Here is a 27,898-nt window from a genome sequence, read left to right as displayed (position 1 = left end):
CTCGTTCAAACACACGTTAAAGTCCGTTTGGCTCGACACCACCGAACAGAGGCAGCAATATAACAGAGCTAACATTAACAGTGCAGTGACTCACAGACACGTTTCATATTTAGCTCTATACATTTTTACATTTAAAAAAATATATATTTTCCTGGTCAGCCATTTTCTTATTCACAAAGGCTGTATGGAGACATTTTGGTTATTGCCACAGACACTTTCTCTTACTACGGATGGAGGATGTTGTGGTTTTACAACTCATGGACTGAGAAAGGACTCAGTAAGTAATCTGTTCACATATTCCAGTGTTGAACACAAGTGAGTCTCAATTGAGTGAAGTGTTGGGAACTGATGCCAACATTTTTCTTCTTTCTCCCTGTTTAAATCCCATCATATAAGGGAGCCTAATGTTATCCTGCTACAAACATATTCAGCCAGTGTTATTTAAGTTTCCTATAAACTACACATGTGAAGATGTGAGAGAGGCTGTGATGAAGTCCTGGAGTTTTTAAGGATGTACGTGCTCCAGTCCAGAAATGTGTATGATATGTTGGACACAGGTGGTAAAGTGCTGTCACACCCTGAATAAACTGTCCTCTGTTCTTTGGTAAGCTGACATATTTGTTACATGATCATGTGGTTTATCAGAGGGGAAGTGCCAGTTTTAGAATACTGGAGCCTAAGGTTAGGTTAATATTCAACCGTAATATTAGCTTTTAACTAGGTCTCGTCAGTTAGCTGGTGTTGTGTCAAAAAGTCATATCTGCCATAAACTCATTTCTGGTATTTGTCAAAAACCAGTTGATCATATTTAAACTGCTATAGACAACTTTTTAGTCTATAATATGTGAAACATGTCACATGTATCCCTCATGAGTGATATCGAGTCATCTTGTGCCACAAACAACATTCCTGACACAAGGTAGAAGCTGCAATCACTTTTTGGCAGTGATTTTTACTTCTTATTCATTCATTTGACATTAAAATGACTTTTTAAAGAGTAATCTGGCCAAGAGGACAGCAGAAACTGCAACAAATATAATAATAGTTCTCTAAACATATTTTAAGTGTCCCAAAAGGACTGGGTTGGTTTTAATATAGTTACAATAACACAGAGTTATAAATATACTTGAAAAAATGGGTCGTTATTAAAGTTGATATAAACCCTTTTGTAGATCATGTTCACTAAAGTCTATTTACCAACATAAGTAAAGACATTGGAAATCAGTTTTTGTCAGACGATCACTTTTTGGCACAACACCGGAGGTAAAACAGGTATGATCCTTCATATCTGGAGTGTGAAGGTGCAGACATAAATTCAAACATCTCTGGATGTTTAAGAGTTTAGAATTTCTCTGGTTCATTGGCTTTAGTCAGATAACTCAGTAATCACTCAAGATTAGTTCACTAGTCCTCCTGAATTCAAAGAAATAGTCAGGGGATTCAGCGCTGTGCTTTCCCACAGGTGAACTCAGGTGACATGAAAGAAGTAGTGGATGCCCTCCTCCTCTGGCACAATGATAACTCACAAAAGCTCCTTGGAGTAAAGAGATCAGGCTCAGAAGTGGTTCTTTCTAAGAACGTATATCTGTATTCATAAATGACATACTAAGGATGAGTAATGCTTAAAGAATGAGGAAAGTAAGCAGTGACCAATGACACGTTTAACAATGTGTCATTGTTATCCACTATTCTGTTTGTTTATGAGTACAAGATCCTTTTTTCTATCAAATAACCTAAAAATGACTGACTGCACCTTTAAAAATACTAACTTAAATAAACCAAGATAACCCAGCAGTCCATAGGAAATAATGTGTGCACTATGTCACTAAAGTTATTGTCACTGCAAATGTAAAAGTAAACATAAATGAACCACAGAGGAAGTGACGTGACTTTGAGGACAGATGTGATCAGGTGGAAAGTGCAGAAAGCTGACTGATGTCCATCTGTGGCTGCATTAACTGTTGGCCTGTCCTGTATTAGGCATTCAGGGTTTTCTTTGATGGCCATTTAGCTGTTATGGCATGAACGTGCTCGGTGCATTATTATTGGCTTTTCTACAGCCTGATATTTGTTTAATAATTGATTGATACAGTGTATTAAATAAGTTGATAAATAAGATGTTAAAAACGTCATCATCATATCAAACATGATCGATTTGGGGGGAGTTTGTTTGGCACATGCTGACTGCATTCTAATTGTAACTGTAATTGTAATATTATTGACTATAACATATAGTCAATAATATTAAAAAGCTGCTGTTACTGAGTGAAACAAAGATTTCAGGTGTGGATTTAGCCCCAGCGTTTTAAGATCCCAGCAGCGCTCGTATTTATGGCCACATTTTTCAAAGAGACGAGCTTTCTGGGTGCTGACTCAGAGGGACCACTTTAGTTCATTGAAGCTTTAATGCCAGTTTAAGACAATAAACTGGACACGTTTGAATCAAATTGATAATAACAGAGCGATGCTGGACATAAGCAGCTGTGTTAGTGTGACGCCCTGCATATTTGAAGGAATAAACTTCTGTTCTTACTGAATCTGTAACATTGCCTTGATCTGCCTGCATCATTTTTTTAATAGTTTGTGTTGTTAAATGAGTTTTGTGTCACTGTGCACAGAGAAAAACTCACCTGATGTAGTGGTAAAGCAATGTTCACCACTAGATGGAGCCAACCTGGCACAGGTATTTTCTCTACACGCTAAATTTCACACTGAAAAGCCTTGGTGGGAATTTTTGTTTACATAGAAGGTAAAGGAAAAATGTCTTGAGGTCTTTCCAGTGTTTTCAAAATTGTGTTTTTCAGATACACATTAAAACTTCACACAGACGAACACACACACAAAACAACAAAACATGTCAAATTACATCACGTCTCATTCGTTTTTGGAGAATTTCACCACTTTTAGTTTTCATGGAAAATAACTTGTGTTATTCATGACATGATATCATTTAAAATAACTTTGTCAGGCCAGTGAATAGCTGCCACATAAGTCTAAATCTAAATCATACATGTGGGTAGGGGTGCATAGTCAGTAAGTCACCAAGACTCTGCAGAGCTCCAAACCTCCTCTGCCACAGACAGAAGCATCAAAAATGTGCGCTGGGAGCTTCATGGCAGGATTTCTACAGCCAAGTATATCTATATGTATGTGGCCAAGAACCTTGTAGGGCATCTTAGCACAGTTTACTTGTGTCAGCTAGGTCAGCTAGTGGGAGGGCAGAGAGGGCAGCCTTTACATTATTTGATTGTAGAGTGACAGGAAGTGCCTATGAGCTTCTGATCAGGCAGAAATATTGACAGAAAAATACACTGATGAAAATCAAAGAAGAGAAAATGTATGTGATGTTCCATTTTCCTGAGAGCTGATTGGCTGTGATGACTCCTTCAAGTACTACATGCTACTTTGTCCTGTTAAGCCTGCTGTCTGTTCTCAGGCCTCCTCCTGTTTCACTGCCATAAATCCATCACCAGAGGGCTCCACTGACCTGCCTGCTGACATCAGACCACACCCCTGTGTCATGTGACCTGGCAAAGCTGGACTCAGACCTGGCCCAGGCAAGTTCAAAGGCAGAGAGCAGAGTATAGTAGAGCACTGGAAGGATGAGGTGGAAACAGGAAGCGTGTAGATTCAGTGGATTTGGATCCTCCATCTGTCTCCATGCTCTCTTTACTGGCCTTCTAAAAATCACTTCTAAAAACTGTAGCTGTGATTTTTTTGTTGAAATGTTTAGGATTTAGAATTCCACTTTACTGTCATGCATGTCTAAATACAGGGTAACAAAATACAGTTTGCATCTTATCAGTAAGTGCAATAAGAGCAAATATACAGATGCACTGATATATACAGATAAGGGTAGTATAAATGGTGAAATAGTTATGAACAGAGAGACCAAACATACAGCTGAACTACAGACAAATGTACAGCATACAGATGTTCAATATTGCTGTACAGGTGGGCAGATATACAGGTGTACTGTGAACAAATATACAGATGTGCTACATATATACAGATGTAGCGGTGTGAGGTAAACAGATCTACAGAGTGCTATGAATATATCTACAGCAGTGGAAGCGTAGCTCTCTGAACAGACTATAATAGTCACTATAACAGAGACTCTGTCAGTGTCCTAAAACTACAGCAGTAACCGATGTGAGCATGTGGTGAATGTTGAGAATGATCATGGTCACTGGGAGGAGGAGTGTAGAAGGGTTCAGTGAGTGTGGATGGAAAGGCTCAGCGGGGGCTGAGTTCAGTAGGGTGACAGCTGTGGGGGAGGAGCTCTTCCTAAACCTGCTGGCTTTAGTCTGAAGGCTCCTGTAGCACCTTCTGGAGGAGACAAGAGTTTATTGGCAGGATGAAAGGAGTCCCCGGGAATGATGCGTGCTCGGCATAGACATCTCTTCCTGTGGACATCCTCAATGGCAGGAAGCGGAGTCCCCGTGATGCGTTGGGCGGCTTTCACCACCCGCTGCTGTGCCTTGCGGTCAGCAGCAGAGCAGTTCCCACACCAGACTGTGACACAGTTGGTCAGGATGCTCTCTATCACATAGTGGTAGAAGTTAACCAGTATGTCAGCAGACAGGTGGTTCTTCTTCAGGGTCCTAAAGAAAAAGAGGCGCTGATGGGCCTTCTTGACCAGGCTGGAGGTGTTAGTTGACCAGGACAGATTCTCAGAGATGTGGATCCCCAAGAACTTGAAGTTGGAGACCCGTTCAACAGCTGTGCCATTTATGTAGATGGGGACATGGGGGTCTCTGTTCTCCCTCCTGAAGTCCACATTGAGCTCTTTGGTTTTGCTGGCACTCAGGAGCAGGTTATTGTCAGACCACACAGCTAGGTGCTTTACCTGTAGCAGACTCATCGTTGTCTCTGATGAGACGGTCACCGTGGTGTCATCTGCAGACTGGATGATGGAGTTGGATCCATACCCAGGTCTGCAGTCATAGAGGAACTCAGCACACAGCCTGTGGAGTGCAGTGTTGAGTGTGATGGTGGTAGAGCAGTTATGGCCTGACCTAACATGCTGGGGTCTGTTGGTCAGAAAGTCCATGATCCAGATGGAGTTGCTGAGTCTAAGAGCCACAAGTTTGGTGATCAGCTTGGAGGGAATGACTGTACTGAATGCTGAGCTGAAGTCAACAAACAGCATTCTTACATAAGTATTGCAGAAATATCTGAGTACACGTTGCAAGAAACTACATTCCCAGATCACATCCAGTGTGTGCTGGAAAATTTGCAACGATTCTACAAAAATGTTCCACGTGGTTGTTTTTTCTTCTTCCTACTGGTGATGATCCAGTGGGGCTCCAGTCACTACAGGCTCCCTTTTGGTGCCACAAAACAAACAAACTCGTGCGTCCATGACTGATCCTGCTGCTTCTAGGGCTGGGCCATATCATACCGTTCACGGTAATACCGGTATCATGTTGGGCAACGATAAGAAAATGAGATATGGTGATAGAATATGGGTAAAACGTGCATGCGCAGTGCCTTTGTTTTCATACGCACACGGCGGAAAAAGCATGGCAGCGACGGAGAATGAGAAGAGCGAAAGCAGATCGTTGAATGAAACAGATGAACCGGAACTGGTTTGTAAAAATGCTGCAGCTTCACTGGTGTGGAACTGGTTTGGCTTTCGTCCGTCAGATACACAACAAAGCACTATTTTTGGTAGAGCATGCTAGCGGGCCGTCGTTATTACCGTGTTGTTTGGAAAATACGGCACACTTAAAATCAATCCTTTGATTTTTCTGAAAGTCGACAGAGCCCCTTATAATCCCGTGTGCCTTATGTATGAACTCTGGTTGTGTTTACTGACCTCGAGACGATTTTATGTGCACGGCGCTCGAAAATCTGTCAAATGTTTCAGGACGACTTTGCTAAGCTACGAAGCCGCACCGCTTGATGGATTGTTGGAGCATTACGGCTATCGTAGGCGGAGTCTCGCGGAGTGATACGTACTGTGCTTCAACATAATATTACCGTATTGTGTGTGTTTAACCTCTTTTTAAGTGTTGTGGATATTATACATGGTTATGCTGAGGATATGTGGGCCAGTTTCCACTGGAAATGCCTTTTGGTTAAACTGTCAGCGAGGAATTTGCACTGTTACATGATTATGTAACTTTAATGCAGATAAAAACAGCTGCTTGTTGAAGTGAAAATACATTGATGGTTTTTTACACTAATAAAGTTGTGGAGTTGTAAAGTATTTTGTCTCATGTCAGTTATATCGTTATCACAAATTTTCAAATGTATATCATGATAAATACTTTTGGTCACCCTGCTCTAGCTGCTTCCACTGCACTTCACTTCTGTATGAATTGATCTTTTCATGACTGTTCACTTTGGACAAGCAGGAAACAGAGGTGACGCTGACTTGTGGCTTCGCAGGATGATTCCCTTTAACAACAGGAGCACACAGTTTGTTTAGGCCACCATGAACAGCTCACATTGTAAATGACAAAGAGCCAGTATCTGATACTGCAGCTTCCACTCACTGTGACAGGATGGCTCGTAGGAGGTGATCACACTCTGCTTCATTGGGTTCCAGTTCAGATTAAGGGACAACACATGGAAAGACAGAAACTGGGAACAAATGTTTGACAAATATTTACTGTTAGAAAACATTCAGTGAAAACATCGATTTTTCTGTTTGGCTTCAAATCTGAGTCTCCAAAAGCCAGTCAGACAGTAGAGTTGGTATAAACAGAGAGAGGAGATGAAGCTTCTTTTAGACAGAGGAAGGGAAAGATTTAGATTCACTTAAAAGGATAATTCTCTATTTTTAGCACTTTCCACTTTTGCTTTCTTGCCATTAAGCTCTAATTAGCTTTAATTTCACTTCAAATACACGAACACAGAAAAGTAAGAGTGCGATTCTGCCAAAGGTAAAAACTAAAATGCAGCATTGTGAAAGGTCCCTGCTCACTCACCCCTCTGTCTCTTCACTGCTGTATATGTGCTGGATTATTTGGACTACATTGCATTGTACAGTTAGACTATGATTGTATCTGTGGGGCTTAAAACAATGACATGTGTTCACTCACAGTGGATTCATTTTCACGTCTTTAGGGCTGGTCTGGAGACATTAACTGGCTCTAGGTGACAGAAAGCGCTGCAAGGACTGAGAAAAAACAGGATTAATCCCTTTTTGGTGCACATTATGGGATTTGTGTATATTATGTGTTGAGGTTTCTCTTTGTGACTGAGGTCCTTCCTGGCGGTGAGATTTGTATTGAGCGTGCAGTGCAGAGTGATCAGACACATATGTGCTGTTCCACAAACAGGATGTTTTTATTGTAGTCACTGCAGCAAGTGAGATCAGTGAGAATAAACCAGAGAGGTGGAAGGAAAAGATCAAACAACAGATCTTAAGTCCATGATACAATCTGAATGAGGAGAAAAGGCTCACTGTGTGGAAGGCTGAGATACTCTTCTGCAGACGAGCAGCAGAGACAGTTCGACAGGCCACAGAGTCTTTTCCCAAAAGTCTCGGGGATCATGGAGATGCTTTCTGGCAGAACTGAGAGCAGCCTTTGTTCCTTTTGCTCAGCAGGGTTTCCATCTTACAGTGTGATTTAGCAGGTGGGGGAAGCTAAAATCAGCTGTAGTGGCTCTTTGTAGAAACTGAAATCAACAAGATGATAATCAGCAGGTATTTCATGAGCTGTCCTGGCTGATTTCCAGCCTCTACACTGACAGGACGCTGTTTACACCGTCTTTTTTCTACATTTAAGCTGAAATTCATATTCATCTCTGTTACTCTTGATGTAACAGACCACGAGCACCACAGCCATTGTGCGTCAGTCGCACACAGTTCTTTACTGTAAACTAACCTGATAATCCTGCACTAACCTGCAGAGGACTTTCATGTGCTCTTTAAGTAACACAGTTTGCTTTGCAGCGTGTTTCACAATATGAGAACATGAGGACTTCCATGGAAGCTTTCAGTTTCTATCAAATGCCACTGAGCAGTCCTTACCTTTAAATATAAGCTCTCCTCTTCCTGTCCTGTATTCTTTCTCCATCTCTGAGTGAAGTTATCTCAAACTCGTTTCTGTCCCTGTGAAATACAACAGCTGGACCTTTAGCTGCAACACACTGTGAGACAAACTGCACAACAACAGCTTGTGTGTTTGCTGTTGTTTGTTGGGCTGATAGAAACGTTGCAGTTGAAATTACCTGCAACAACATGTTACTCCCTTTATGCTCGATCGTCTTCTGTAGGGCTCATTAGATGCTGAAGTACCGCGGCCACAACTTATGGACACCTGCAGTCGTTCCAGAGCTGTGCCAAAGAAACCAAACCACACAGCGGCCCACTTGGACCTGTTACTGTGGCACACGTCATCTCTTTGTATGTGACGTCCCCTGGTGATTATTTCAAAGAGGGCTGTTCTGCCTTTTATAACTTAAATGGGATATTAGAGTTGTAAACTACCCTAGAGCTCCCTCTAGTGGCTGCTTTGTGATATGGGTTCGGTTACTTTGGGAAAGGAAAAATGAGAACGTGAAGAAGAAATAAAAGATGGCGGAAAGTGATACCGTAAGGTTATTGTTTTAAGCTAATACGGACCTTAAAATGTTGTTGCCTTGGACAAGATATGTCTGTAAGTATGAGTGTCGATAAAATAATTATTATCTTTTGTTTTGTGTAAAAATGGTTCGATAATTTGTACATTTGAAAGTTTTATCTTGTTAGCTTGTTGTAAGAGTGTAACAAGCTAGTTTTCAATGTTAGTTAGCTAATACAGTATTTTGTACTTTCAGTTTTACGATGGTCAAAGAGAAGGCAATGGTCAGAGGCCATTCTTCAATAAATCAGCACAAAAAGGAAATAAGTCTGGTTATTGGAGCATCGTTATCTCGCTGTCTAGCTGGTGAAACTAAGAGACTCAGGGCGAGGACAGCATAGTAAAAAGACATTAGCGCAGCGGGCACAACCACGAGGAGCTATTTTCAGCACATCAGTTATGAGTCTGCGGTCAGGAAAGCAATATCAAATGGATCTTCCAGAAGAGGAAGAAACAGCAGACCAAAGAGAAACAGAACAAGTGCACAACGCAGAGAATATGGAGAACAAGGATAATGCAAGCAACGCAGACACACAAGGGGAGTCTAGACGCTCGCGCACATCCAAGCGTTCATCCACAAGTTCTGCAGCACTTAAAGCACGAGCAAAAGCAGAGGCTGCACGTGCACAGCTGGCGTATTCAGAAAGAGAAGCAGCTATAATGAAACAAAAAACTGAACTTGAGGCTAATTTACATGTTTTGAGTTGTCAAAAGGCTGTTGCAATTGCAGAAGCAGAGGTTGCAGTTTATGAAGAAGAAGAGGAGGGACTCTCAAAAAGTGAACTGCGCTATCCATTGGTTGGACCACCCGCCAGTCCAAAACAACGCACAGCAGAGTATGTACAAAAACACTCAGATATTTGCCTTGAAGGATTCAAATTAAAAGTAGATCCACTTGCCTGTCACAAAGCTGCACGTGAACAATGCGAAATGGCTATGAATGCAGATATAGACAATGACGGCTCACACAGTGCTCAAAAGGCTAATGTTAAAGTGGAACTCCAAACACAACAGAGAGAGAGACTGGATTCCCCCAAACCTTATCCGTTCAACACTCCTCAAACATCAACAGAGACACAGGGTGTCCAGGATATTACAAGGTACCTGACACGGAGGGAAATGTTAAGTACTGGACTTTTGCAGTTTGATGACCACCCAGAAAACTACTGGGCGTGGAAGGCGTCATTTCAAAGTGCTATTAAAGACTTGCATGTTACAGCTCAAGAGGAGCTAGATTTAATGGTCAAATGGCTTGGAGTTGAGTCTGGTCACCAGGCCAAAAGAATTCGATCAGTCCATGTCTTTAATCCAGCTGCAGCTCTCAACCTTGTGTGGCAAAGACTCGAGGAATGTTATGGATCTCCAGAAGTGGTAGAAAATGCACTGTTAAAAAAGATTGAACAGTTTCCCAAACTAAACAACAGAGACAACACAAAGTTAAGAGAGCTGGGTGACGTTCTGCAGGAAATAGAATGTGCAAAAGATGGAGGATACCTACCAGGCCTCTCATATTTGGACACAGCTCGCGGAGTCAACCCCATTGTGGAAAAGTTACCATATGGACTGCAGGAAAAATGGATTGCAACAGGAGCAAAGTACAAAGAAGAACATAAAGTTGTTTTCCCCCCTTTCAGTGTCTTTTCAAAGTTTGTAAGACAACAAGCCAAAATAAGAAACGACCCAAGCTTTGTCATCACACCTCCTGCCGACACAAGCTTCAAGAGGGAGAAAAGCTTCAGAGGCAGTAACAGGCAAGTGATTAGTGTACACAAAACGGACATTCCTACAGACACTAGTTCACCTCAAAATAGTTACAGCAAGCCTATAGAAAGCCCTGACAAGGTATGCCCAATACATAAGAAGCCTCACCCTCTTAAAAGGTGCAAGAGTTTTAGAGCAAAGCCCATAGATGAGCGCAAGTCATTTTTAAAAGAGAACAGAATCTGTTTTAAATGCTGTGGCTCTACTCAACATCTAGCAAGGGACTGCAGGGCTCAAATAAAATGCATGGACTGTGGTAGCGACAGGCATTTAGCAGTGCTACATCCAGGTCCACCCCCTGCTCCAGCTGAGAGCTCTGGAGCTGATAAAGATGATGGCGGGGAGACACAGGATAGTGCAAATGCCTCAGTTGTTTCCAAATGCACAGAAGTCTGTGGTGATGAAGATAGCCCACATTCATGCTCAAAAATAAGTCCTGTGTTAGTCTATCCAGAAGGCGAAAAAGAACAGGCTAGAAAGATGTATGCAGTGCTTGATGAACAAAGTAACAAGTCACTAGCTAAGTCTCAGTTTTTTGAGTTCTTTAATATTAAGACACGCTCAGAGACTTACAAGCTCAGAACATGCTCAGGACTGTCAGATAATGTCGGCAGAACAGCAGTAAACTTCATGATTGAGTCAATGGATGGTAAAGTAAAGCTCCCACTCCCAAACCTGATTGAATGTGACATGATTCCAGACGACAGGAGAGAGATTCCCTCTCCACAAGTGGTCATGAAGTTCCCACACTTACAGAAGATAGCTGAAAAAGTACCTCCTGTAGAAGAACAAGTACCTATTCTGTTGCTTTTGGGAAGAGACATTATACAGGTACACAAAGTCAGAGAGAGAATCAATGGGCCACACAATACACCTTATGCGCAGCGTTTGGATTTAGGCTGGGTTATAGTTGGGGAAGCCTGCATGGGGAAGACGCATAAGCCCCCTAGTGTGAGTGTTCTCAAAACACATATTCTTCAGAATGGCCGTGCTTCTTACCTCTGCCCATGTCCTAACACGTTTCAAATCAAAGACCAGTTAAACACCACACACAACCCCAAAAAGGACAGGGGAAACACAAACACCAATCAACTGGGAGAAACTGTTTTTGACAGGACAAAAGATGATGACAAACCAGCACTGTCAGTAGAGGACAAAGACTTCATTGACATCATGGAGAAGGAGGTGTATCAAAATGAATGTAACAGCTGGGTGGCGCCTTTGCCATTCCGCTCTCCAAGACCAGAGCTTCCGAGTAACAGAGAGCAAGCATTCAAGCGCCTCCAATCTCTCAGAAAGACACTGGAACGGAACCCTGAAATGAAAAGACAATATATCGAATTCATTCAAAACATGCTGGACAATGACCATGCAGAAGTCGCTCCACCTTTGGACTCAAACCAAGAACACTGGTACTTGCCATCCTTCGGTGTGTACCACCCACAAAAACCTAATCAGCTGAGAGTAGTCTTTGACTCAAGTGCAGAATTTGAAGGACAGTCCCTTAACAAAGTCTTATTAAGTGGACCCGACCTAAATAACACACTACTGGGTGTCCTTATGCGTTTTAGGAAAGAACCTGTAGCATTTTCAGCTGATGTGCAACAAATGTTTTATTGTTTTGAAGTGAGAGAGGATCATAGGGATTTTCTGAGATTCCTTTGGTATGAAGATAATGATCCCGACCAAGGTATTTGTGACTATAGAATGAGGGTTCATGTTTTTGGGAATAGCCCTTCCCCAGCTGTGGCTATTTATTGTATGAGGCGTGCTGCAGTCAAGGGAGAAGAAGAGCACGGACATGATGCAAAGCAGTTTGTAATGAGACATTTTTATGTTGATGATGGTCTCGCATCCACAGCAACAGTGGAAGAAGCTGTTGAAACACTCACAAGCGCTCAAAAGATGCTGGCACAGTCAAACTTAAGGTTACATAAAATAGCCTCTAATGACCACAAAGTAGTGGAAGCGTTTCCTGCTGCCGAGAGAGCCAAGGATCTAAAAGACTTGGATTTAGAGTTGGACGACATACCCCTGCAAAGGAGCTTGGGGGTACTGTGGAATCTTAAGAAGGACTGTTTTACCTTTCACGTCACCACTGAACAAAAGCCGTTCACCAGGAGAGGTGTCTTAGCCACTGTTAACAGTCTGTATGACCCGCTGGGTTTCGTGTCACCCATCACAATGCAGGGAAAAGCCCTTCTCCGTGAATTGACCTCAGAGCAAAAGGACTGGGATGAATCACTTCCTGCAGAAAGAGAAGATGAATGGAGCAGATGGAGAAGTTCATTGAAGGATCTTGAGCGGCTACAGGTACCGAGGTGCTACTTCCCGTTCTCCCAGGCCATTGCTTTGAAAAAAGAACTGTGCATATTTTCAGATGCCTCCACCATGGCTATAGGAGCAGTGGCATATCTGAGAGCTATTGATAGTGAAGGTCAGTGGCACACAGGTTTCATCATGGGCAAGTCCAAAGTAGCCCCAAGACCCGCCCACACTGTTCCTAGATTGGAGTTATGTGCAGCAGTGTTAGCTGTAGAGATGTACGAACTCATTAGAGATGAGATTGACATTGAAGTAGACACTGTCAGATTTTTCACAGACAGTAAAATCGTTCTTGGTTACATACACAACAACACAAAGAGGTTCTACACTTACGTGGCTAACCGAGTGATTAGAATCAGAAAGACTACACATCCAGCACAGTGGTTTTACATAGCCACTAGTGACAATCCAGCAGACACAGCCACTAGACCGATTGCAGCTTCTGCATTGGCTTCTACAAGCTGGTTTAGTGGTCCTTCCTTTTTGACACAACACGACATAGAGAAGTCTCACTGTGATAGTTTCACACTGATCGATCCTGACACAGATGCAGAGATCAGACCTGATATAACAAGTTTTGTTACCAAAGCCTCAGTAACACAGCTAGAGCCATGCCGTTTTGAAAGATTCTCTCATTGGATGAGATTGTGTCGCACTATTGCATCACTGAAGCGTGTGGCAGCATCATTCAAGAAAACAAACACAGAAGGTAAAGGCTGGAAGTGTTTCAGTGAAACTAACACCGCAGATGAAGCGTCTAAAGCAGCAAAGTTCATAATTCACACAGTACAAAGTGAAACGTTCAAAGAAGAGTACAGATGCATAAAAGAAAATCAGCCACTTCCAAAACAAAGCTGTCTTCAAAGATTAAATCCAGTTATTGATGAAGATGGGCTCCTCAGACTAGGAGGTCGATTGGCACCTGCTAACCTAACAAAAGATGAGAAACATCCACTCATAATCCCAAATGCTCATCATATAGCCATCCTTCTTATTAGATACTATCATGAGAAGGTAGCACATCAGGGGCGTCACCTAACAGACGGAGCGCTCAGAGGTGCTGGATTTTGGATTATTGGCAGTAAACGGCTCGTCTCTTCTGTTATTTACAAGTGTGTTCTTTGTCGAAAGCTTCGAGGACGACTTCAGACCCAAAAAATGGCAGATTTACCCGTGGACAGGCTGACACCAATGCCACCGTTCACTAGTGTAGGACTGGATGTCTTTGGACCCTGGACGGTCACCACACGTCGCACCAGAGGAGGGAGTGCAGACAGTAAACGCTGGGCTGTGCTTTTCACCTGCATGTCCACGAGAGCTGTGCACATTGAGCTCATTGAAACAATGTCAACATCCAGCTTCATCAATGCGCTGAGGAGATTTTTCTGCATCCGTGGACCTGCTCAAATACTCAGATCTGATAGAGGTACAAATTTTGTTGGAGCATGCAATGAGTTGCAAATTGATCACAAGGACACAGAACTAAACTCATACCTGCAAGAGAAAGGATGCACATGGCTGTTTAATCCCCCACACTCGTCACACATGGGTGGATCGTGGGAGAGACTTATTGGAGTAGCAAGGCGCATCCTAGATGGTATTCTGTTGAAAGCCGTACATGTCCAACTAACGCATGAAGTGTTAAGTACATTCATGGCAGAAGTAATGGCAATAATGAATGCAAGACCACTTGTACCAGTCTCAACAGATCCAGACAAACCAAACCTTCTCACTCCAGCAATGCTCCTTACACAAAAGGTCAATGCATTATCTGCACCAACAGGAAGCTTTGGACCACCAGACCTCTACTCAAAGCAATGGAAGCAAGTACAGTGTTTGGCAGACTCTTTTTGGAAACAGTGGAAAAGTGAATATCTTTCAACACTACAGCAAAGGAGAAAATGGACTGATGATAAAACAAACATAAAAGTTGGTGATGTTGTGTTATTGAAAGATGCTCTCGCACACAGAAATGACTGGTCCATGGGAAAAGTTGTAAGAACATTTGAGAGCAAGGACAATAAGGTTCGAAAAGCAGAAGTAAAGACTGTGAAGGATGGAAATGAAAAAGTGTTTTTGAGACCCATCGCTGATAAGGTTTTGCTTTTATCAAGTGATAAATAAGTGTTTGAAATAGCCCTAAACTGTTCAAAAGGTTTATTAGAAAAGTTTGTTGTAGTGGCACAATTATATTGTACCAGGCGGGGAGTGTTCTGCCTTTTATAACTTAAATGGGATATTAGAGTTGTAAACTACCCTAGAGCTCCCTCTAGTGGCTGCTTTGTGATATGGGTTCGGTTACTTTGGGAAAGGAAAAATGAGAACGTGAAGAAGAAATAAAAGATGGCGGAAAGTGATACCGTAAGGTTATTGTTTTAAGCTAATACGGACCTTAAAATGTTGTTGCCTTGGACAAGATATGTCTGTAAGTATGAGTGTCGATAAAATAATTATTATCTTTTGTTTTGTGTAAAAATGGTTCGATAATTTGTACATTTGAAAGTTTTATCTTGTTAGCTTGTTGTAAGAGTGTAACAAGCTAGTTTTCAATGTTAGTTAGCTAATACAGTATTTTGTACTTTCAGTTTTACGATGGTCAAAGAGAAGGCAATGGTCAGAGGCCATTCTTCAATAAATCAGCACAAAAAGGAAATAAGTCTGGTTATTGGAGCATCGTTATCTCGCTGTCTAGCTGGTGAAACTAAGAGACTCAGGGCGAGGACAGCATAAGGGCTGTACGCTCAGAGTGACAGAAACAATAACTCTCTGCAAATTTGTTGAACCAAAAGTAACAAGAAAATGTAAGAAGTCCAAAGTACAGTTATTTGTTTAAAATGTAATGAGGAAAAGTAAAAAGTACTCCAGTAAAGCACAGATACCTGAAAGTTCTACTTTAGTATAGTAGAGTACAAAGTATTTGTACTTTGTTACTTCCCCTTTGTGATGAACCTTAACTGAGGCGAGTGAGTCGTGCAGCTCTTTGTTCTGGGCTGTTTGCTGACCTCTTGGATGCGTCGTGGCTGGATGCCCGGCCGCTCCGAGGAAGGTTCACCTCTGTTCCATGTTTTCCATTTGTGGATAATGACTCTCTCTGTGGTTTGGTGGAGTCCCATAGCTTTAGACATGGCTTTATAACCCTGTCCACACTGACAGATCTCAATTCATTCGTTTCTGAATCTCTTAGGATGCTGGCATGATGTCTGGCTTTGGAGGATCTTCTGGTCTGTGACACGCCACAGTTAATTTATCTTAATAATAAACACTTTCATTTAGAAAGAGCATTTTGTGTTGACTTGTGTTGTTGTTGTTGTGTAATATTTAAATGTGATGATCTGAAACATTTAAGTGGGACACTTTTTCACACCACTGTATGTTATTTTATTTATTATATATTTCTTTCTTTTTCTGGAGCGATCGTGATCGGCCACCTAGACCAAAACTGCCAGGGCCGATTTCCTCCCAGCCCTGATTCCTCAGTCATTCTTGTGGGCTACATCTCTCAGACCATGAAGATTTAGACTCATTTTACATAGCGGGCCACATACAGCCCACTGTATGCCGGACCAGTGAAACTCCCCTTACTGTGTAAAGAAGTGACATATTTAACTCTACATGATAAAGAAAAAGCTGCTGTGACAAAGACAGAAATCTGTTGTTACGGCTCTTTGTGCTTAAATCGTAAGAAATAAATGTGTAAAATTACAGAAAAAAGCCCTGACAGCTCATTGCTCACACTGCAGTTTTTTCCTTTGGTTTTTTAAACTGTAGTCACAGAAATTTCTGTAGTAAAAACTTTTCTGTCATTTAATTGTCATTTGCTTGATGATTTTGTGTAGTGTTAAATATCAACACTTCACCGAGTTCCTTTGATTCCTCCGAGGCATCCGATGGAAGACAAAACACTGCTCAGTAGACCATTTAACTCTTTATTACTTCTAGGAGGGAGATGCGTCCTGCACGACACGTTGATCTCAAAATGCTGCTGCGCCCCTGACAGTTTTATTACAGAAGCTCTCTCACTCTAGTCTAAACAGTGTGTCAGTAACTTTCCACCAGAGATGGTCCCGTCTTATCTACTTTTTCCCAGGCAAGCGTGAGTGAGAGTCTGCAGCGTTTGACTTCCAGGGACTCTTGGTCTAATGCCTTTATTTTTCAGGGCCGTGTCCAGTTAATACTACACTATATGGTTATATGGCAGAATTGAGGCACTTCAAATCATTTAATCCCAACAGTAGCATGAATTACAATAAAGGAGGTTTTTATCACTAGGAAAGCTGTAAAACTTATCTCGGGGGCCAAATATAATTGTATGAAACAGTTGTGGTTTGGAGCCTGTTTCTACCCAATAAACCATCACACAGACCCACTGAAAGCTTCACACATGTCTCAGGTTATCTGTGTGCAGTTACCTGGAGCGTCAGAAGCTTGAAACTTGCTCCACTCTGTCTTCATCGCTGTGCTCTGCACACTGGTTGCTCACCGCATCATGTGCATGTTCTCAGGTGCTTTTGGCTAGAATTCATAGGATAGACACAGACAGGGTTCATGAATGCCTGTATCATAAAATAATGGAACGGGCAGAATACATATATTCTCAAAATCATTCATATATTTCCTGCTTTTCAGGAATGGAGGTGGTAATTAGCCTTTGGCGCAGTTGTTGACCCATAACCAATGATGAGCAGCTTACATCACTGTCACTGGGACAGTGCTGCACTGATCCCTTCCTGAGAGCCATCTCAATGCAAGCACAGAGAGTTAAGTCAGGTGTTTTTTCATGCGCTTTCATTATTTCTTTTGACTAAGGGGGAGTGAGGTCAAATTTGACCTCAGGCATGTCATGAATACTGAAACCTGGGCTGACTGAACTGACCACAGCTTCTGACTTCAGCATCACTGTGTCCTTTACACAAGAGGCCGACTGGCCCACAGATATAGATTAAATAAGAGACACTTATTATATAAGAGACACTCACGGGCTTGTGCTCTGTCACCGTCTGCGTTCTTTATTTATACAAGAGAAATGAATACATTCGTTCAGTGACATGAGCATGTGCGTATGTGATTGTGTGTGTGTGTGTGTGTGTGCAAGGTCAGAACAGCTTGTTCAACTTCTCACTATCGCTGTAGAAAGATTCAGATACAAATATCCGAACACGTTTCATAAAGAACAATCAGTTCTAAACAAGAAAAAGGTCATCATGCAGTATTCTATCATCAATAAACTTATATCACTAAAAGCTTATACTGACTACTCAGTACAATTTTCTATTTGCTCCTGCTGAAGACAGCAGCAGCGCTGTGTGCATAAATCCAGCTTTTCACCTTCTGTATGTGTACTGTTGCAAGGATTTTTTGACCTAAACGCAAACGGACCTGGCAGGGAGGCAGGCAGGTGAAGTTCCACGATGAAGGGAGTGCAACCTGTTTGCACTCCCTTTACAAACAGATAACTGTTTGTAAAAAGTTCTTTCTGAAGGATTTTCAAAGTTGTCTTTTACAAGATGTCCAGTATGTTTGGATGATGAATAACAGGGGTGCACATAAGTGGTCCTCAGGTGCGCATAGGCTGTCAAAATGAGACGCGTGTTTGCGTACATAAGATTTTCTGGAGGAGGACAGACATTTGTTTAGAACTCTTAAAGATGTTGAAGAAGCTCCTTTAAGCAATTACTTTGGTGTTCCTCCACCTCCAAAGAAATGTCAGCAGGAACCGCAAAAGAAGCGCGTATTCTCGGAAAAGTGGTTGCAGGAGGTGAGCTGGCTTCAAACAAACGATGAACGCACAGAGATGTGGTGCAGAATATGCTGTGAAAATCCCACTCTAGTGGACAAAAACAGCCTTTTATATGGACGCAAACGCCTGTTGCAACTTCTTATCTGGTGCGCCTCTTTTATTTACAGCGAATGCGCAACTGCGGACCACTTATGTGCACCCCTGTGAATAAACCATCTCTCAGCAGACACTGAAGACTGTAGCTATGCCTCAGAAATGATGGCTGTAACTGGTTAATGTGTGATATTAATTATGCAGCACTGTGGTATTTATTAAAGTCAAAGGGAAGAATGTGACACATGGCCAAATGAAACGAAATGAAAGGTTTGTGTAAAATGAAGCACATAATGTGTGCACAGATGTAAATACAGGATATAAGGTAAAAACAGAGGTATGACCACCTTTATTCTTCAACACGGCCTAAACTCTCATAGGCAGCTTTCTTGCAACTTCTGCAAGTAATCTTTAGGAATAATTCTCCAGACTTCTTGAAGAACAGTCAAAGCTCTTGTTTGGATGTTGGCTGTCTTTTGTTCTGTTTTCTGTAAAGATGATCCCAGACTGTTTCAATATTGCTGAGGTCTGGGCTCTGGGGAGGCCAGTCTATGAATGATGGTACTCCTTTGTGTGTTTTTCAAACCAGGTATGCTTTTACTCCATAGGCAGTGTGTTCAGGATCATTGTCATGATGAAAAATGAAGCTGATGCCAATCAGACGTATTTCCAGATGGTGCTGCACGGTGGATAAGAGGCTGTTTCTCTGTTCATCAGCTTTGACAAGATCCCCAACAGCACTGGTTGGATGGCAGCCTCAAACTGTGAGTCTCCATTGTGTTTTACAGAAGACTTTAGGCGCTCACTGTTTTACCTCTCTCCTCACCTCCTCTGTACTTATTGACTGTACATTTGAATCAAGAATTTCTTGTGTAATTTGGCGAAACTCAGCCTTTCCTTAACATTGTTGAGGATTATTCCTTAACAATGGCTTCTGACAGTCACTCTTCCACTGAGACCTTTTGTGATAAGGCTTCAGTGAACAGTAGATGGATCAAATGAAGAGCCTGATGCATCACTCAGGTCTGTCCCAGGTCTTTACTGGATTCTTGTTTCTTAAGGACATGACTTTCAGATACCGTTCACTTGCTGTGGATCATTTGTTCAGGCCTGACACCTCCACTTGTCCAATTTCCTCCAAAAACTTTTTTAAGCCACACTCCACAACATATTGAGATATGCCACGTCTTTGTTGCTAATAGCTCTTTGGGAATCACCTTTTTGGTGCAAAAACAATATTTTTTGCTTTCAAACTGTTATCTTTGGCACTTTTTCATAGATTCAACAAAATAAATGCAATAAAATGATTCATTTGTTGAGACAGAATGCTAGTGACAAACTCCCTCCGATGTAAAACTGGTTCTTTGGTTTTAGTTGCCTGGTATGTGTAGATATAAAAGTGGTCCCTTAGTCAGGTGACAACAATTCTCTAAAAATGGTCAGCTAGCTCGCCACCTCTGCTGAAAGTCTGTCTCCTTAGAAACAAAATATAAAGAAGGCCACATTGTTACTGTGCAAAACATTCATTTCATAATTTGTTATTATGTTATAAAACAAACTACATCGTGACCTGGGTTATTCTTGATTTCATGCCAATCCTGTGCACTCAATTAAAATGTTCTTTCCTCCTGGCTGCTGTTGAAAGCCAGGAGGAAAGGGTCAGCCTAGGCTTCATGCCAAACCTGTCTACACACTTATCTGTTTTGACACCTTTAATGTGGCCAATGCTTACCTTTTCAGGACCTGATCAACAGGTCCTGAAAATGGTACAAATGTGGGTGGGCTTTGAGACATAAGATGCCTTTAAAATCACTTTTAGTTTTACATTATATTTTACTGTGGCTTAAGTGTCATTAAAACCAATAAAATATAAAAATATATTAAATCACTGGAGAAATTGCAAACCATAATATAATATTTAAAAGAGCCACACAAACTTTACTAAAGAAAAAAGATCTGCTAATGTTGCACGGGTTAAAGTGGGATTTGGCAGATTGCATGAGTCATTATGGCTGCTTTCCAACCCTTAACCCGTATAATCTTAAATTTAATCTGCCAAATGATTCCAAAGAACATCATAAAATAGGTAACAACTTCAAACACTTTAAATTGTTGTCCTGTTAAGAGGTGCGCTGCAAATCAATCTTCAGAGCTCAATGTTATACTTCCTGTGGCTGTTTGTAAAAAAAAAAAGTTCTTTCTGAAGGATTTTCAAAGTTGTCTTTTACAAGATGTCCAGTATGTTTGGATGATGAATAACAGGGGTGCACATAAGTGGTCCTCAGGTGCGCATAGGCTGTCAAAATGAGACGCGTGTTTGCGTACATAAGATTTTCTGGAGGAGGACAGACATTTGTTTAGAACTCTTAAAGATGTTGAAGAAGCTCCTTTAAGCAATTACTTTGGTGTTCCTCCACCTCCAAAGAAATGTCAGCAGGAACCGCAAAAGAAGCGCGTATTCTCGGAAAAGTGGTTGCAGGAGGTGAGCTGGCTTCAAACAAACGATGAACGCACAGAGATGTGGTGCAGAATATGCTGTGAAAATCCCACTCTAGTGGACAAAAACAGCCTTTTATATGGACGCAAACGCCTGTTGCAACTTCTTATCTGCTGCGCCTCTTTTATTTTGACAGCGAATGCGCACCTACGGACCACTTATGTGCACCCCTGTGAATAAACCATCTGTCAGCCTGGCTGTAGAACAGCAGAAACCCTGCTAAAGCAGTTTGCGCCTATTTATAAGGTCCATGTGTCCATGTGAGAGAGGTTTGGTCTCTTATTGTCTTTTAGTTTTTATTGATATTTGAAAGAGAATGACTTGTTTTGGTTTAAACTCTGGTTTACCGTTATGCTCTGTACAAATTACTCATGGGGACAAAAGGAACAAAAGTTAACAGAAAGAAATATCTAAAATTGGTCATTGTCCAGTTTCTGTCCTTCTGCACTTTGTGATTGTAAGTTCCTGGGTCTTCTCTGATTTACCAGTTAATGCTGGCAAAGAGATGAGCTGATCTGCTGGGACTGTGGCATGAGCTTGACTTTGAAGTCTGCATAAACCTGCATTATACTCAGTGTGAATAGAGTCGTGTATCATATGGAAAATCATTGTCAAAACAGCAGTTACTGGAGTTCAGGCTGAATAGTTCCTTAGCCAGAAAGTGGAAATTATAAAAGAGCACTTGAAGCTTCTTTTTTACCCTCACCTTTTATTTTATTTTTGGTCTTTCATGCAAACAGTAAAACAACAACAAAAAATGGAGTTCAGCAAGAATTCTCAGTGTGGCCTCTAAAACCAGGAACAAAAGAAAGCATTTTAACTTTGTGCTGAAGTTTCAGGCTCAGGCAAATCTTTGGTGTTGATGTTAGGTTTGTACGCTGTCACATAGTGATTTTATCTTTACTTATATGCTTATATGCATCTATAAATCCTAGCAACCCTACTGATCTGTCCACACTGAAAAACCAACTTTTCTAACTTGACCTGACCAACAGCACACAGCTGGTTTCCTACCTTCCTTTTCTCTGTCAAACACTCAAGCTCTTTTCTCCACTTTGTGCTGTATCCAGTGACTTTTTTAATCAGCAAATCCAAACTTTAGAGACAGTCAAAGCTTTCTACCCTCTTATTTCCCTTATGTTGATTTTACTTTAATGATCACTTAAAGGCAAAAATCAGAACACAGCCCACCCACAATCAAATTAAAACAAAAAGGCAGCTAGAAAATCAAGATTGAGAAAATAAATGATACTACACCCTGGTAAAGAATCAATTACCTATAAAGCATTTTATGCTCCCAAAAAATGTTTTCTTAAAATCTCCTCCCATCCTTTCATTTTCCTGTCAAATGAATAAAAATATCTTCACCTAAAACAACTTGAGAAGTAGAAATGCTTCTTTGGTAGAAGGCATTACTGCTTGTGGATGTGTGGGACCTGTGACCACAGATGTGTTTGTATTTAGCAGGTCACAAGTCAAACAAGTAGTCAATAGCAAATCTAATACATTTGACAACCTACATGTGTCCAGGCCTCCTGGGAGGTCCTGAAGTGCTTTGCTTTTTGATGTTTGAGGAGTGTTAATGCACCACAAATATATTCATTTGGTTAAATATCAAAAACACACTTCCCTTCACCAAGTTACTAATAAAACAGTAAATATCAGGTGTAGAATCATAATCTGTCAGACAACAGTTTGGCCCTGCCCTCAAAATACTTCCACTAAAACAGCTTCTTTGTCCAGCTGTGGGAGACCACAAAATCTCACAGCAGCCAGCCTAACCTATCACACATCCAGGAATTGGTTTAGGACCAATCAAAAGTCAGGGATCATCATCGAGGTCGGCAGCCTGAAATCAGTCCGAGTCACCGTGGAAACCACCTGAGAAGATAAACCAGATCACACTGTGACTGCTGAAAAACACTCATGTCCTCACTGTCAAATCCCTTTGGTTTCTTATGAGTCTGCTCATCATCTGTATTTGAGGCCCCATCTTATCTTAATGACCTTGTAGTACCATATCACCCTATTAGAGCACTTGGCTCTCGCTCTGCAGGCCTACTTGTTGTTCCTAGAGTACTTAAAAGTAGAATGGGAGGCAGAGCCTTCAGTTTTCAGGCCCCTCTTCTGTGGAACCAGCTTCCAGTTTGGATTCAGGAGACAGACACTATCTCTACTTTCAAGATTAGGCTTCAAACCTTCCTTTTTGCTAAAGCATATAGTTAGGGCTGGACCAGGTGACCCTGAATCCTCCCTTAGTTATGCTGCAATAGACGTAGGCTGCCGGGGATTCCCATGATGCATTGAGTTTTTCCTTTCCAGTCACCTTTCTCACTCACTATGTGTTAACAGACCTCTCTGCATTGAATCATATCTGTTATTAACCTCTGTCTCTCTTCCACAGCATGTCTTTATCCTGTCTTCCTTCTCTCACCCCAACCAATCACAGCAGATGGCCCCGCCCCTCCCTGAGCCTGGTTCTGCCGGAGGTTTCTTCCTGTTAAAGGGAGTTTTTCCTTCCCACAGTCGCCAAAGTGTTTGCTCATAGGGGGTCCTTTGATTGTTGGGTTTTTCTCTGTATGTATTATTGTAGGATCTACTGTACAGTATACAGCGCCGTGAGGCGACTGTTGTTGTGATTTAGCGCTATATAAATAAAATTGAATTGAATTGAATTGACATGGACCTTCATCCTGATCCTGGACTGTCAGGCTACAGGGGACCAACTAGGACATTTTACTAACTCAGATCAAACTCATCAGATTGCAAGTTTATAGACTTAGCGGGAGTAATAAAAACATTAGATTTGCTTTTAGTCAGTGCAAGAACATGAACAGTATACCTGGAATCAGTAATATTTCTGTAGGTTTTCTTTCAGCCTCCATCGGTGAGGTTTGATGTGTTTCTATTAAATTGAGGCATTTCTTTGTCTTAATCATCTCGCTCATAAACACCACAAATTCTCAACACAGGTCTCAACATGATGTAATTGAAAACAGCAGAGTGTGTCTTACCTAATGAGTCCAGGCCATGCTGATGAAGGCTTCACCTTCATATTTGGACCTGGCAGATCTGCGTCTGCGAGCAGCTGCAGGACAAGTCTAAAGACAAAGAGAGACAAAGTCCAGACTTTAGAAGATCAACGCTGATCCTTTCATTCAGAATTGAATCTGCTGAGAGCCAGCATTTGAGCTTTTGTGTCAGAATCCTTTCATTTTAATGTTTTATTCTGCTTTTAAAAAAGAGCAAGAAGAATAAATGAAAAGAATGTTTAATAAACAGATAAGGGCTAAACCCAGTTATATTGGAGTGTGGTGAAACTAAGACATCCTACTTAAGTTATGGAATAATACATTAAAAGAGTCATGGTCTGTTGGTTTTTATTGGGTTATTTTGAGTTGTCTAGTTTTTATTGAGAGCTTTTAGTGTACTTTTCATTGTTATCTTAGAGCTTTAGTGTGTACTATTTTAAGTTGGGTTTTGTTTGTTCTAGTCTTCCTGTATTCTGAATTCTGTTAGGATTGTCATTTGGTTTTCCGTTTACTCGTGTTCTGGTATTTATTAGCGTAGCCTGTGTTTTCTTTTTGTCAAGTCTATGCACATCTAATGCGGTGTTAGAGGTTTTCCAGTTCAGTTACTTCCTGTTTTATTTTGTAATTTTCAGTATCCAGTGTTTTGTATTTAGATTTACTTTCTTTGTATCATTTGACTTAACTAGTTTCAGCTCTTCCTTGTTCCCCATGTTTCCTCTTCTCTTAATTGCCTTCAGTGTGTCCATATTTGTTTATATAGTTCCAGTTTCCATTTTTCCATTGTCAGTGCATCTGTTAGTCTGTGCCTTTAAGTTCTCTGTCACTCTGTATTCTGTATGTCCTTTGACAAAGAATTATTAAAGGAGCTCTTTATTTTGTGCCTTGCCTGCTTTCTAAGACTGCATTTGGGTCGTCATTTCAAACCTCATGACTAAAATCATTAATGCTGGGAAGAATTTTAGAGATTAAATTGAACCTGTGAGTACAAATACATTTTTTTAACTGGTATACATGTACATGTTTTTAATTAAGTAATGTAGGAGTAGTAGCATGCAAAGAGCAATGGTGTGATGAAGCCGTGTGAATGTGTTGAATCTTTCTGGCCAGTTGTTTGGAAAAAAGGGAGATCCACAAAGCCCCGTTCTCTGACACTGAATGAATTATTGGGAGATATTATGTAAAATGGTCCCAAACTGCTCATAATTTTTGCCTTTTTGGTGGCTCCATAATGTGCTTGCAATCTCCTGCTTGTGACAATCCTGAGAATCACCTCAGATCCAGATCATGCAAAACTGTAATTCCCACATCTTTTCAATAGCTTAAATCACATAATGAGGCAGCCACGTCATTTCAGACAACAGTGCCTTGTTTATCTTTGGTTACGTGACTTTCTGAAGAACAATACAAGCTTTGACATGGCATTAATTTGGACCCTCTGCTCAGCACAGACCTTGAGGTTTCAGTGTTAGACGTGACATCACTATTTGCGAAGAAAGGATGGGCAAGAGTGAAGCAACATCAAAAATAAAAATAACTAGAATGTGTATGTGAAGGTGTAAAGTTGGTCACATATTTTTGAAAAAAAAATTCAGTAGCAACAACAAAGTTTTCAGATGTAGTTTTGGTATTTTTAGTGAGAGCTAAGCACATGCAGCTCAGTTTGTGTGTGTTTGGTGTACCGGGAGGCAGCTGCTCTCCTGTTTGGGGCACAGGTGGAGTTTGCAGTGCAGGTAGACGTCACCAGAGCTCCCAGTAAACTGGAACATACTGAAGGAGAAGTAGTTGGAGGTTCCCAGTCCATTTTCCTCCACCTGCACAGTCTGGTCAGCAGGGTTGGCACAGCTGCTCACAGACAGGAAAACACACTTTGTTCAGGAGTCCATGAGAGAGATCAAAACCACATGACTGTCTGAGTCTGTCTCACCCGTTTATGATCAGGTCGTATCTCGGAGTGCTGTCGGGTGATGGCTGGTCAGTTGCCCAGCAGGAGCCGGTCACCACGACGACCACGTCTCCATCCAGCCCGTCAGTCTTCAGCTCCACCCAGATCTTCTGGTTCAGCTGCACTTCAGTGTTGGACTCCACAGCTTGTGTGCGGTCGACGTCAGTGAAGCTCTGCATGGTCAGAGTGTAATCCCAAACTCCAGATGTGATGTGCTGGATCACAGAGCTGCAGAACACAAACACACTTCAGCTTTCTCTGACTCACAAACCTCAGGAGAAGCTTCACATCTTAAAGTAACTCAAAGAAAACCAGCAGCCACCACACACCTGTCTCTGATCCTGAAGGTGGCAGTCTTGATGTCCGGCTGAGTTTGGACGCAGGAGAAGTCGATGGAGATTTGGTCGAGACGAGTGATGATGTCAGAGGAGCTGTTCTGGGTCATGATGGTGTTTTTGTAGATCACTTGGCTGTTGCTGGTCTGCAGAGTCACACAATCAGATGTGTGACAGTTTTTAGTAGGTGTTAAAAATGAGACATCTTGTGGGAGCAAACCGAAGTGTCATACATGGGGGCTTACCCAGGATAGAAAGTTTTAGAAAGTAAAAAACAAATAGTGATCTGTTATCTTCAGTTGCACATGCTGCCACTTTATTTTGTTTATTTACGTACACAAGGCATTAGTTTAATGAATTTAAATAAATGATTTGATACATTAATTTCACCTTTATTGCTCTTTAGGCTCTTAGAGCAGCCACTGTTAACTGGCTTTGTCAGAGAAGAAAATTAAACACAAAAGTAAGTATCTGAATTCACAGAGGCTTTTTTTTTTGTAAAAGTGTGCTTGTAGTCTTTCAGACATTATTCAGTTTTTATTTTATTAAAATCATTTTTCACACACTGTGCTTGAAATGAGCTATATATCATTTCTAAGTAATTTTGCTTTATTGTTTTTCATTTAGTTTTAAACTGCTGTAACAAAGAGATTTCCCAGCGCTGGGATAAATAAAGTATCCATTCATCCATTCATTTTCTTCTGCTTATCTGGTGCCGGGTTGCTGGGGCAGCAGCCTAAGCAGAGAAACCTAGACCTCCCTCTTCCAGCCACCTCCTCCACCTTGTCTGGGGAAACACCAAGGCGTTCCCAGGCCAGCCAATGGATATAATCCCTCCAGCATGTCCTGGGTCTGCCCAGGGGCCTCCTCCCGGTGGTACATGGCCGGAAAACCTCACCCAGGAGGCATCCTAGTAAGATGCCTGAACCATGTCAACTGACTTTCAATGCGGAGGACCAGCGGCTCTAGTCTTAGCCCCTCCCTGATGGCCGAGCTCCTCACCATAATTTTCACCAGTGGATAAGTGGAAAAAGTTTGATATCTGGTTTAGTGGACAGTTCGTGGTCTAATAAAAAAACCCCATAAAAATCAGTCAACATGCTATGAAGAAAAACTTATTTAAAACAGGACATATTAGCTGCATTTAACCTTCAGTTACTCTTTATATAGTTAGGTAGGAGTCAGGCCATGTTTCTTTTTAGCTGAAAAACATTACACCCAGGTAACCTGCAGTGTTGAAAACGTGTTTTCCCACGATGTTTGCTACCCTACAATCCATCCTGCTCTCTAGTAAAATCAGCGATATTTGACCGTCCTGTTGCTCCCATTGAAATGTATACAGCCTATTTAAAATCTAAAACTAAGATTGTCCGTAGCCTACTGTTGTTCAGGGGGTCCTTTGTCCCTCTTTGGGGGGATACTCCCACTGGGTTTAAATCTGGGACTCTCCACCATTTGACCTTCGAACTGAAGAAGCTTCTCGGATGAAGGTGAAACGTCTTCAAGCAACTTAAAGAAGTCCAGACGCTTTTCTTTGCAAACTCCTTTGACTACGATGACCTGGATGACTGAGAACCTTCACAGACTTATGATTTAA

General features: G+C 41.5%; 3 protein-coding genes and 1 long non-coding RNA gene across 5 annotated transcripts; 2 read left to right on the top strand and 2 right to left on the bottom strand.

The window, feature by feature from the left end:
* Positions 1-285: 285 nt before the first annotated feature.
* LOC146490361 (uncharacterized) lies at positions 286-23,508 on the top strand. Its single transcript, XR_014872800.1, has 3 exons — positions 286-3,561; positions 19,108-19,259; positions 23,397-23,508. It is a non-coding gene; the product is annotated as an uncharacterized LOC146490361 (long non-coding RNA).
* On the bottom strand, positions 4,253-8,394 carry LOC146490363 (uncharacterized). The gene is made up of 2 exons (XM_085153266.1): positions 6,504-8,394; positions 4,253-6,405 (listed from the first exon to the last, which is right to left on the bottom strand). The coding sequence occupies exon 2, from the start codon at positions 5,150-5,152 to the stop codon at positions 4,253-4,255; it is 900 nt and encodes a 299-aa protein (XP_085009392.1). The 5' UTR covers positions 5,153-6,405; positions 6,504-8,394.
* LOC146490362 (uncharacterized) lies at positions 9,009-16,250 on the top strand. Its single transcript, XM_085153282.1, has one exon. It carries the CDS (start codon positions 9,009-9,011, stop codon positions 14,787-14,789), a length of 5,781 nt encoding a protein of 1,926 aa, XP_085009408.1. The 3' UTR covers positions 14,790-16,250.
* Positions 22,300-26,423, bottom strand: LOC146490360 (pancreatic secretory granule membrane major glycoprotein GP2-like). Of its 2 annotated transcripts, none has more exons than XM_085153268.1 (5): positions 26,296-26,423; positions 25,949-26,194; positions 25,704-25,866; positions 24,007-24,093; positions 22,300-23,897 (listed from the first exon to the last, which is right to left on the bottom strand). In XM_085153268.1, the coding sequence occupies exons 1-4, from the start codon at positions 26,409-26,411 to the stop codon at positions 24,007-24,009; spliced, it is 612 nt and encodes a 203-aa protein (XP_085009394.1). In that variant the 5' UTR covers positions 26,412-26,423; the 3' UTR covers positions 22,300-23,897. The 2 variants fall into 2 exon arrangements, with proteins under 2 accessions (XP_085009394.1, XP_085009393.1); XM_085153267.1 differs by having other exon boundaries at positions 22,300-22,873.
* Positions 26,424-27,898: the final 1,475 nt, after the last annotated feature.

This window comes from Neolamprologus multifasciatus, unplaced genomic scaffold (assembly GCF_963576455.1).
Source record: "Neolamprologus multifasciatus unplaced genomic scaffold, fNeoMul1.2 scaffold_10, whole genome shotgun sequence".
Lineage (NCBI taxonomy): Eukaryota > Metazoa > Chordata > Actinopteri > Cichliformes > Cichlidae > Neolamprologus > Neolamprologus multifasciatus.
This window is presented reverse-complemented; position numbering and strand designations above follow the sequence as displayed.